Raw genomic sequence first — 11,397 nt, 5'->3', positions numbered from 1 at the left:
CGGTGGCCTGTTCCTTTAAGGCGGGACATGATATAAATATTTGAAGTATGGGATCCATGAATGGTTTCCAGGCTGGTGAAGAGTTGTGACCCGAGTCTGGGGGGGGGGTTGGTGCAGGACCTGCCTCACCACAGGTCTGGTACAGGACCGTAACACTCCGAGTCTGCACCCACAAGTACGGCGTGTGCAGACTGGGAATTGAGAGGTAAACTCCAGAATGAGCGTCAACTGAAAGAACAGGAGTCACTTCATACTTTAAAACGTGACAAAGCAGGTTTATATTCTTCTGCAGGGACACAGACAAACAGGGAGACTGATCCAAACTTTGTTGGGAGTTACGAGGGACGCAGCGGAAAAAGAGAAACCACCGTCTGAACTCCACTCTGGGAAGGTGCACTTCAGTCTGTTCATGTGGCTGTAATGTCGCCTCTGCCTCCGGACCAGGACTCTGTTTCGTCTTCATGAGTTCTATCCTGGTTAGGTGAATTCAACCTTTCCATTGTCCACCTGAGCACAGAACTTTGACAGTTTGAGCTCCATCCATCCATCCATCCATCCATCCATCCATCCATTTTCTTCCACTTCTCCGTTGCTGGGTCGTGGGGGCCGCTGTTGGAGCTGCCCAAATCACACTGCACCAGCCCCTTATGACTCCTCCTGCAGGTGGTGGGTCCACGGGAGGACGACCTCACGATTGAACGAGCCTGTTGGTCTCTCATAAGGATCTTCTGAACCGCTCTTTGACTGACCCGTCACCCAGGACCTGTTTGCCCTGGGAGACCCTACAGGGGCACGAAGCCCCCGACAACAGAGCTCCAGGATCATTCGGGCGCTCAAACCCCTCCACCACGTTAAGGTGGCGGTTCCAGGAGGGGCAGTTTGAGCTCATGTCTTGGAATGATGAGATTCTCGATAAAAATATGTGATTCTTGTAAAGAAGAAGTGTTGTTTCAGTGGCCTGTATTTGCAGAGTGTCAGTCTGTGGTCAGTCTGTGGTCAGTCTGTGGTCGGTCTGTCATCGGCGGAGCTTCTCTAAAGAAGTGCTTAAGAAGACTCAGCCTAATAGATCCACACACTGAAGTGAACATCCGAGCAGGCATCATGGTGCACGTTGGTCCAGAAGTCGTGGCTAAACTCCAGAAACTCTTCGTGAAGGCGATGAGCACGTCTCTGCTGATCGTGCTGTTCTTCGTCCTGCAGCGCGTCTTCGACATGAACTTCCAGTGCTCGTGCAAAAGCGGCGTGCAGGTTTACGACGGGCTGTACCTGACGGCGCCCGCCCTGATCCTGACCTGGGTGCTCGGGTACATCGAGTCCTACGACCACAGGACCCAGTGGGGCACCAGCAAACGGAGCTGCTGCTGTCCGAAACTGCCAGAGTTCCTCTCTGTGATCGGGAGCTGCTTCTGTGAGAAACTGCTGAAGTTCCTCTCTGTGTTCGGGAGCTGCGTCTGTCAGATTCTGCTGAAGTTCCTCTCTGTGTTCGTCGTCTGGTTCACGGCGGTCCTGCTCGATGGAGACTGGTACATCTGCATCAAGACCAACTCTGATCCTCACCACGAGGGGCTGCCCTGCAAAGACCAAAACAAACTCGTGGATGAAGAAAAAGAATTCCAGCACAAGCTCAAAATTGAATCTGTGGTAAGTGTCAAAGATCCTCAAAAACCTCTGCTGTGAAGTTCAACATTGGAAAAGCACATTTTAATCCATGTTATGCACTTGTGTGAAGTTAGCCCCCCCCATAGTGTCCGATTTGTTTCAAAATGGTGTCATTCGTTTGTGCTTCGTTTGTGCACATAAAATTAGCGTTTGTGCGCACTTCGTTTTTTTAGGTATTGATCGTTGATTGATAATTGATCAACCCCCCCATAGTGTCCGATTTGCTTCAAAATGGTGTGCACATAAAATTAGCGTTTTATGTGCATTTTTATGTGCACAAACGAAGAGCTGAACAATGACACTAGTTTGGAGTGAATAGAACACTATCAATTACCAATCAATGATCAATATCTCAAAAACGAAGTGCGCTGGTGCGTCGTCTGGTCTTGGTTTGGTTCTTAGTCTTGATCTTTGTTCGGGTTTGGTTCGGGTCTTGGTCTGGTTCTTAGTTGTGGTCTTGGTCCGGTCTTGGTCTGATCTTGTTTCGGGACTTGGTCTTTGCTTAGTTTTAGTCTGGGTCGTGTTTCAGGTCTTGGTTTTAGTCTGGGTCATGGTTCGGGTCATGGTTTTAGTCTGGGTCATGGTTCGGGTCATGGTTCGGGTCTTGGTTTTAGTCTGGGTCATGGTTCTGGTCTTGGTTTTAGTCTGGGTCATGGTTCGGGTCATGGTTCGGGTCTTGGTTTTAGTCTGGGTCATGGTTCGGGTCTTGGTTTTAGTCTGGGTCATGGTTCTGGTCTTGGTTTTAGTCTGGGTCATGGTTCGGGTCATGGTTCGGGTCTTGGTTTTAGTCTGGGTCATGGTTCGGCTCTTGGTTTTAGTCTGGGTCATCGTTCGGGTCATGGTTCGGGTCTTGGTTTTAGTCTGGGTCATGGTTCGGGTCTTGGTTTTAGTCTGGGTCATGGTTCGGCTCTTGGTTTTAGTCTGGGTCATGGTTCGGGTCATGGTTCGGGTCTTGGTTTTAGTCTGGGTCATGGTTCGGGTCTTGGTTTTAGTCTGGGTCGTGGTTCGGGTCTTGGTTTTAGTCTGGGTCATGGTTTGGGTCTTGGTTTTAGTCTGGGTCGTGGTTCGGGTCTTGGTTTTAGTCTGGGTCATGGTTCGGGTCTTGCTTTTAGTCTGGGTCATGGTTCGGGTCATGGTTTGGGTCTTGGTTTGGGTCTTGGTTTTAGTCTGGGTCATGGTTCGGGTCATGGTTCGGGTCTTGGTTTTAGTCTGGGTCATGGTTCGGGTCTTGGTGTTAGTCTGGGTCATGGTTCGGGTCTTGGTTTTAGTCTGGGTCATGGTTCGGGTCTTGGTGTTAGTCTGGGTCATGGTTTGGGTCTTGGTTTGGGTCTTGGTTTTAGTCTGGGTCATGGTTTGGGTCTTGGTTTTAGTCTGGGTCATGGATCGGGTCTTGGTTTTAGTCTGGGTCATGGTTTGGGTCTTGGTTTGGGTCTTGGTTTTAGTCTGGGTCATGGTTTGGGTCTTGGTTTTAGTCTGGGTCATGGTTTGGGTCATGGTTTGGGTCTTGGTTTGGGTCTTGGTTTTAGTCTGGGTCATGGTTCGGGTCATGGTTCGGGTCTTGGTTTTAGTCTGGGTCATGGTTTGGGTCTTGGTTTTAGTCTGGGTCATGGTTTGGGTCTTGGTTTGGGTCTTGGTTTTAGTCTGGGTCATGGTTTGGGTCTTGGTTTTAGTCTGGGTCATGGTTTGGGTCATGGTTTGGGTCTTGGTTTGGGTCTTGGTTTTAGTCTGGGTCATGGTTCGGGTCATGGTTCGGGTCTTGGTTTTAGTCTGGGTCATGGTTCGGGTCTTGGTTTTAGTCTGGGTCGTGGTTCGGGTCTTGGTTTTAGTCTGGGTCATGGTTTGGGTCTTGGTTTTAGTCTGGGTCGTGGTTCGGGTCTTGGTTTTAGTCTGGGTCATGGTTCGGGTCTTGCTTTTAGTCTGGGTCATGGTTCGGGTCATGGTTTGGGTCTTGGTTTGGGTCTTGGTTTTAGTCTGGGTCATGGTTCGGGTCATGGTTCGGGTCTTGGTTTTAGTCTGGGTCATGGTTCGGGTCTTGGTGTTAGTCTGGGTCATGGTTCGGGTCTTGGTTTTAGTCTGGGTCATGGTTCGGGTCTTGGTGTTAGTCTGGGTCATGGTTTGGGTCTTGGTTTGGGTCTTGGTTTTAGTCTGGGTCATGGTTTGGGTCTTGGTTTTAGTCTGGGTCTTGGTTCGGGTCTTGGTTTTAGTCTGGGTCATGGTTTGGGTCTTGGTTTGGGTCTTGGTTTTAGTCTGGGTCATGGTTTGGGTCTTGGTTTTAGTCTGGGTCATGGTTTGGGTCATGGTTTGGGTCTTGGTTTGGGTCTTGGTTTTAGTCTGGGTCATGGTTCGGCTCATGGTTCGGGTCTTGGTTTTAGTCTGGGTCATGGTTCGGGTCTTGGTTTTAGTCTGGGTCATGGTTCGGGTCTTGGTGTTAGTCTGGGTCATGGTTTGGGTCTTGGTTTGGGTCTTGGTTTTAGTCTGGGTCATGGTTCGGGTCTTGGTTCGGGTCTTGCTTTTAGTCTGGGTCATGGTTTGGGTCTTGGTTTGGGTCTTGGTTTTAGTCTGGGTCATGGTTCGGGTCTTGCTTTTAGTCTGGGTCATGTTTCGGGTCTTGGTTTTAGTCTGGGTCATGGTTCGGGTCTTGCTTTTAGTCTGGGTCATGGTTTGGGTCATGGTTCGGGTCTTGGTTTTAGTCTGGGTCATGGTTCGGGTCTTGGTTTTAGTCTGGGTCATGGTTCGGGTCTTGCTTTTAGTCTGGGTCATGGTTTGGGTCATGGTTTGGGTCTTGGTTTGGGTCTTGCTTTTAGTCTGGGTCATGGTTTGGGTCTTGGTTTGGGTCATGGTTCGGGTCTTGGTTTTAGTCTTGAAAAAGTTGAAAACTGCTGAAAATCAGGAAAAAGACGGAAGTTTAATAAAAGATGAAGAAACATGAAAACCAATTATTGATGCGGACGGATCCACAGTCAATCAATACCTCAAAAACGAAGTGCGCACAAACGAAGCACAAACGAAGCACAAACGAAGCACAAACGAAGCACAAACGAAGCACAAACGAAGCACAAACGAAGCACAAACGAAGCACAAACGAAGCACAAACGAATGACACCATTTTGAAGCAAATCGGACACTATGGGGGGGGGGCGAACTTCACACAAGTATGTTATACTCATGTCAAATTCCTGTTTGTTCCTCAGGAATATGGGATGATAGTAATTTGTTCCTTCCTTCTTCTGTGGACCTTGGCTAAAGTCGGGTTGATTTGCTGCTGTCGATGTCAACACCAGACCGGGTGCACAGATGTTTGCTGCCTTCCTTACTACAAAGCTGTTCATGAGCATCTTCTGGAGGAGCAGGTCAGCAAACACCTGGAGGAGGAGCTGACTAAACGAGCAGAGGATCGAGCGAAGGCCCTTTGCGAGAAGCGTCTGACAGACATCGAGGAAGGAGGAGAAGCTGCGGAGAACGTCTGGAGCGAGATATCGGCTTCAGACTTTTACATGAGCCACGAGACGCCGGAGGAGAAGACACGGAGGGAAGAGATTCGACGTGAGAGACGAGAGAATCAACGTGAGAGACGAGAGAATCAACGTGAGAGACGAGAGAATCAAGAAGAAGAGTCGTCAGTCTGAGGCCAAACCTTTAGAGCCGCTCCACACAAGGCCCACGTCTGAACGTTCTGGAGAAGAACATTGAATATTACAATAGAGATGGGATTCATGGATATTCGTTGGAATCTTTGTTATGATTTTCACGTTACCAGATAAAAAATTGTCCGACCTAATTGTCAAGAGTTTCACCTTTTGATTCAAATGATCCAACACTGCAAAAAGTAAATATCAAGCATTGGCTTAAATGACTTGAATTGAGGAAATATATCTTGTTTTGAGCGGTTTTCACTCATTTAGACACTTTTCCTGATCGGACCCAGTTTGCTTTGCTTGTTTGAGGACATTTCAGACCAGTTCTAGGGTAAATCTCGCTTGAAATAAGAAAGTAAAATTGCCAATGAGATAAGACCGTTTTTCTTACCCCATTGGCAAAGAAAATGACCTGAAATAAGAATGGAATGTATTGTAATGAGTCAGAAACGTCACAGAACAAGTGAAATAATTGAGGAAAAAAGCCCAAGAACAACTTGCCCAGTCAAAACAACTAAAATTTGGATTATTGTGCTCAAATTGAGATGTTTATACTCATCTAGTTAATTACTTTTTGCGGTGAACCTTACAGTGGGACTGATTTTAAACCTACAAATGTGCATGTTAGACGTGGGCAAGATAATAATCAGAATTGCTGTATTGGAAAATGTACAATATTGAGTTTATCTCCTGTGTGAAGAAATCTGGAGGAAAAAAAATCACGAGCAAACAGTCTCCCATTCATTCATGCATCAGTGTGAGCGTCGACTCAAACCCCCGACCCTCGGATCACAAGGCGACGCGCTCTACTATCTGCCCTGAGAACTTCAGGGAGGGGCCTCCTGGTGGTTCCCAGAGTCAGGACTAAACACGGTGAGGCTGCGTTTGAGTTTCATGCAGCTAAAATCTGGAACAGTCTTCACGAGGATGTGAGACAGGCCTCAACTCTGACAATGTTCAAATCCAGGCTGAAAACAGTTCTTTCTGCTCGTGAATATGACTGAAAGTATTTTATCTGCACTCTTGCCTTTTACTGTAATTGATTCATTTTATGTTGACGTCCAGAGGAGAAGGAACGACAAAACAGAGGTTAGGTAACTTTGTGTGAACGAGCAAGAAAAAATAGTGCTCAAGACAGAGTGAGTCAAAACAAGACTTAAAAATGCACATGACTGAAAGTATTTTATCTACACTCTTGCCTCTTACTGTAATTGATTAATTTATGTTGATGTTTTTATTGATTGTATTTGTTTTCTTGTATTTATGCAACTGTGAAGCACTTTGAATTGCCTTGTGTATGAATTGTGCTCTACAAATAAACTTGCCTTGCCTTACTATCTGTGCCACTTTCGCCCCAAAAATGCAGCTTTATCAACAGAAAACTGATCTTTTACAAAAGCCCCGCCCCAAACCGGACATTGTCCAATCATGCCTCCTAAACCTTTGCTAGCACCAGGGCCGGTCCTCGGCAGTTTGGTGCCTGAGGCAAGACAGAAAAAATACAAAGAAGAAATAAATACAATATAAGAAATCATGTGGTTCTACAAAGCCTCTTTCTAAATGTTCTTGACCCAAACATCTGTCTGTAGTTCTATGGTTTTAGTTGAGTTCATTTGAAGGACAGTGTGCGGTTACATTAATGGCTGCACCAGATTTAGCACTAAGATAATTTCTATCTGTGCTCCTACTCAATTACACAAGAAAATGAAGAATTACAGATCACAGGCAATTTACAGCGACAAGTGCAATAAACAAATACAAAGCGCAAAAAAGTCATTTCTGTCACTGGAATATCTTAACTTTCACTTCAGGGACGACCTCATGAAGCTCACTGAGGAAATGCGGAGAAAAAAGGCGGCCATTTTGAAGAATAAAATATAAAGCATAATTTGAGTGTTTATTCAGAGTTTAAAGTCTTCAATGACAATCACGATGGAAATGATGCTGAAAATGAAGAAAAGCTGAACCATAAAAAGTATTTCCAAACTCAGGTCAGTCATTTTGATCAGTGCATCTAGACTTGACCACTGTAAAAAAAAAAGAAAAAACGAGCAGACCAGCTGTTTCCATAATTAACCGTTTATTTCCTGTCAGTCACAGTGCTTCCAAAGTCACAATAAATACTTTACTCCAGTTTAAATACATTTTCAATAATAACTTACGACATGTTACACTTTCTCAGCTTATTTTCTCTGTATAATCCATAAACGTTTGGTTAGTAATATCTTTCCTAAAGCGCTTTTAGTTTTCAATTTAAAGTCGTCTGATTCAGAGACTTGAATCTGCTACGGCGGCTGTGATTGGTTAGTGCCGCTCACGTGACTCAAAGGGGCGGGAATTCAAACGCAGACAGGAAGCGGAGGGAGGTTCAGGTTCAAAATGGCGGCTAAATGGTCGGTTAATCAGATGAGGACGAGGGGTGGGCACCGTTAAACGATATCAGAGCGGGATGGGTTAAATTATATCGGTATCGGAGAAATGAAAGTATCGAAAACAGATACTGGGAAAAAAAATCGTCCATTTTTAGATCCAAGTTTTGACACTGTTGGTCCAAGAACAGCATTAAAAGTGACTCGTTTCAGCTAAAATAATGATTTCCCCACACATTTTTAGAAATATTTTTGCTTCTACAAATCTTTTTCTATTTTCCCAATTTTTCCCTCAATTTATTCCCCAGTTTTCCCCCCTATTTTTGCCTTCATTTTTTTTATTTCACTTTTTTTTTCTTATTTTTCCCACAATTTCCTCCAATTGTCTTTTGTTGTTTTTCATAATTTCCCTATTTTTCACCTTTTTTTAATTAATATTTGTTCTAGTTACCCCACCCCCTATATTTGCCCCAATTTTAAATTCTTTTTTTTTTTGCCACAATTTCTTGCAATTGTAATTTTTTTTTAAATTATATTTTCCCAATTTTTCCCTTCATCTTTGCTCATTTTTAAAATTTACATTTGTTCTCATTTTGTCCATTTCCCCCCATATCTTTGCCCTCAGTTTTTTATTTTACAGTTCTTATTTTTTGCCACAATTTCTTCCAATTGTCAATTTTTTTTTCAGAATTTCCCAATTTTTCCCTTCATCTTTGCTCATGTTTTATTAATATTTGTTCCATTTCCCCCCAATTTATTCCCCATTCCCTCCCCCCTATTTTGCCCCCCAATTTTTAACTTCACATTTATTTATTTTTTTCAAATTTTTGCCACAATTTCTTCCAATTGTCAATTTTCTTTATTTTTTTTGTCCATAATTTCAAAAATGTTCCCCTCATTTTTTAAATTACTTTTTTCTTCGCTAATATTTTCTTATTTTTCATTTATCAAAATTCGTCCCCATTTTTCACACATTTCTTGACATTGCAGATGAACCCGATGTTGGTCCTTGACGACAAATATTTTAGTATCATATCGGAAAAAGGATCGTTCAGGCATCGGTATCGGAAACCATGTATTGCTAAAGTATTGAAAAGAAAGTAACGGTTCTCAGACGCACCGAGGACAAATGTGCAGAAAGCGTTTGTTGTAGATGCAGTTTAAAGCCTGCAGGGGGAGCTCCAGGCTCGTGGACTGATATAACAGATGGCAGAAACTTAACTGAAATTCCCAAGATCCTTTTGTTCCTAGTTTATTAGACTTGATGAATGATCATTGCACTTCAGGGAGTCTGAACAGAAACGTCTACTTTTTTTTTCAATCCCAGTACTTCAACGATACTTGGTTTACAATAGATACCAGAACGATAATTTTTATATTTTTTTTCTTAATTGTTACTCTAAATTTACCCCCAATTTTCCACTTATTGTTCCCCATTTTATAAACATTTCCTCCTTTTCTATTATTTTTTTTTTTTTTGAAGACCAACAGCATCAAAACTTGAATGTAACCTCTTAACTCCCGCTTGAACCGAGAGCATTTTCTCCAGTTCAGCTTTACCCAAATCCTGTAGGCCAGTGTAACACCTCATTTGAAAGCTAAGACCTACAAAACTAAATTGATCTTTTTCCTCACATCACTTTTTTTTGTTGGGGAGGCATCTCATTTTTGTCAAATTTTCGTGACTTTTTTGTCACTTTTTCGTCACTTTTTTTTACATTTTTTTGGTCAAATTCTTATCACTTTTTTGTCCATTTTTTGTCACTTTTTTCTCATTTTTTTCTCAATTTTTCGTCAAATTTTTCTCACTTTTTTGTCAAATTTTTGTCATTTTTTTGTACATTTTTTGACACTTTTTCGTCCATTTTTTCTCACTTTTTTGTCACATTTCCATCATTGTTTTCGTCTCAGTTTTGTTGCCATTTTCACACCTTTTTTCCAGAAGCTTTTGGACTAGGGTAAAGGCAAACTGGAGAAAATGTGCTCGGTTCCGGTGGGAGTTAAGAGGTTAAAATCTGACCAAAACGTTTCCATCATCAAAAAACGACCCACGAACTCCTCTCCCTGTTTGCGTTTGCCTCCGTTTCCCATGAGCCTTTGCGGCGTCGCTGCGTTTCCTGAACTAAAACGGCGTTAGCGTTAGCGTGGTTAGCTCGGCGGCCCGTTCCCCCGTCATTTGCATGAGCGTCCCCGAGCCCTCAGTGAGTCTTTGGTTTGGGAAGACGCGAGAACAGCGAGGGCGACGGGCAGGAGGGGGAGGCGGGGCCGGGCCGGGCTCTGCTCCCCGGCGAGAGGGCGGGGCCGCGCTTGCTGGAGGCGGGGCTTAGCGAGGCGGCGGACTTTAAGGGGGAGGAGCCGGAGAACATGAAGAGGCGGAGCTTGGAGGGCTGCGGGCTGCGTTTGGCCTGATCCTTGACTGCGGTGGAGGCGGCGAGGGGAGAGGGCGGGGCTTCAGAGGGGGTTCCTGATTGGACGGAGCCGCTGTCAATCAGTGGGGCCTGGACGCTCGGATCGGGCGTAAGTATCGCAGGCTGAAAAACACAGAAAATATACTTTAATATAAATGAAGCAGCAGGAATTCCTTTTGGAGCAACCATTTACCACATACTTTCTACTTCTACTTGAGTAACTTAAGTTAAAGCTAAATTTGTGCAGATTTGACCTTTGACCCAGTGACTGTATCAGTGGCTAGCATAGCACCATTACATTTGATCATCGTTAGCTGCAGCATTACTTGGGACTCTTAACTAAAACTAAACCTTAACACATTCGCTACTTGTGCAATCCCATAATGCATTGCGCCTTGGGGGGGGTTCGCTGCTGTAAACAATATGGCGTTCCGAGCTGTCATCGAAGAGACTAATAATAATCTTCAAAATACCATTAAAAAAATATCCAATTCCACTAAACCAAAGCTTAAAGGAATAGGCCACCGTTTTTACATACTGAGATATGTTCTTACCTAACCTTAGCCGAGTTAATATATCCCCGTCTGGTCTTTGTCCGTGCGCTCTGTCACGCAAACGGAGCACATACACAGCCTCTCCCACATGTTATATAGCTCCAAAAAAGCGTTTTCAGTGCAAAGTATATTTGCACAGAAATGTAACATGTCGATTTTATAAGCAAATAAAAAGGGGTACTATATTGTGAGGCGTAATGATATGAGGAGCACAGCGTCCGCGCAGTAACTTCTAAAGACTCCCCCGCTCACTTCCGTCAATAGAAGCTGCGTGACTTGTAGAGAGCTGCAGAGAACAGTTGAAGAAGCGTTGATAACTTGTGAACAATGCCTTTTACGTGCATCGTGCCGGGCTGTGATAACAAGCAGAAAGTATATAGTGCAGTAATGTTTCACAGATACAACTCACCCCGGACGACGACACAGGACTCTGGACCTCGACCATGAGGTAGGAATGCGCCAGCACTTTCCCAAAATATATTTTATGCTTGTTAAAGGCTCTGTACAAGTCACGCAGCTTCTATAGAGTAGTTCGAAATCCGCGCAGTAATCTTCACTTTACTGTGCGGATGCCAAACTACTCCTGGTATTATTACGCCTTACAATATAGTCCCCCCTTTTATCCGCTTAGAAAATCCACATTGTTTAATTTTGTGTATTATACTTTCTAGTGGGACACTTCACGTAACCATATTTAAAAAGGGAAAACGTGGAAGAGCTTGGTAGCTTCTATCTTGACCTGTTTTGGAGCTATAGAGGAGAGAGGGAGAGG

The 11,397-nt window shown here is 44.1% G+C and overlaps 2 protein-coding genes across 3 annotated transcripts in view; one reads left to right on the top strand and one right to left on the bottom strand.

The window, feature by feature from the left end:
* Window positions 1-1,101: 1,101 nt before the first annotated feature.
* Window positions 1,102-10,072, top strand: LOC306978380 (uncharacterized protein; the record flags this gene model as incomplete). The annotated part of the gene is made up of 3 exons (XM_079576903.1): window positions 1,102-1,641; window positions 4,851-5,275; window positions 9,886-10,072. 3 exons carry the CDS (start codon window positions 1,102-1,104, stop codon window positions 10,070-10,072), a joined length of 1,152 nt encoding a protein of 383 aa, XP_079433029.1.
* Window positions 10,006-11,397, bottom strand: part of ccser2b (coiled-coil serine-rich protein 2b) — a 51,878-nt gene continuing 50,486 nt past the window's right edge. For both annotated transcript variants that reach the window (XM_079577139.1, XM_079577140.1), the window contains one exon: window positions 10,006-10,194. In XM_079577139.1, coding sequence (XP_079433265.1) covers window positions 10,152-10,194 — 43 coding nt within the window. In that variant the 3' untranslated portion in view covers window positions 10,006-10,151. The remainder of the gene's footprint in view (window positions 10,195-11,397) is intronic.

This window comes from Gobius niger (genome assembly GCF_951799975.1).
Source record: "Gobius niger genome assembly, chromosome: 19".
NCBI classification, from domain to species: Eukaryota; Metazoa; Chordata; class Actinopteri; order Gobiiformes; family Gobiidae; genus Gobius; species Gobius niger.
Note: the sequence above shows the minus strand (reverse complement) of the source record. Positions and strands in the feature narration are given on the sequence as shown.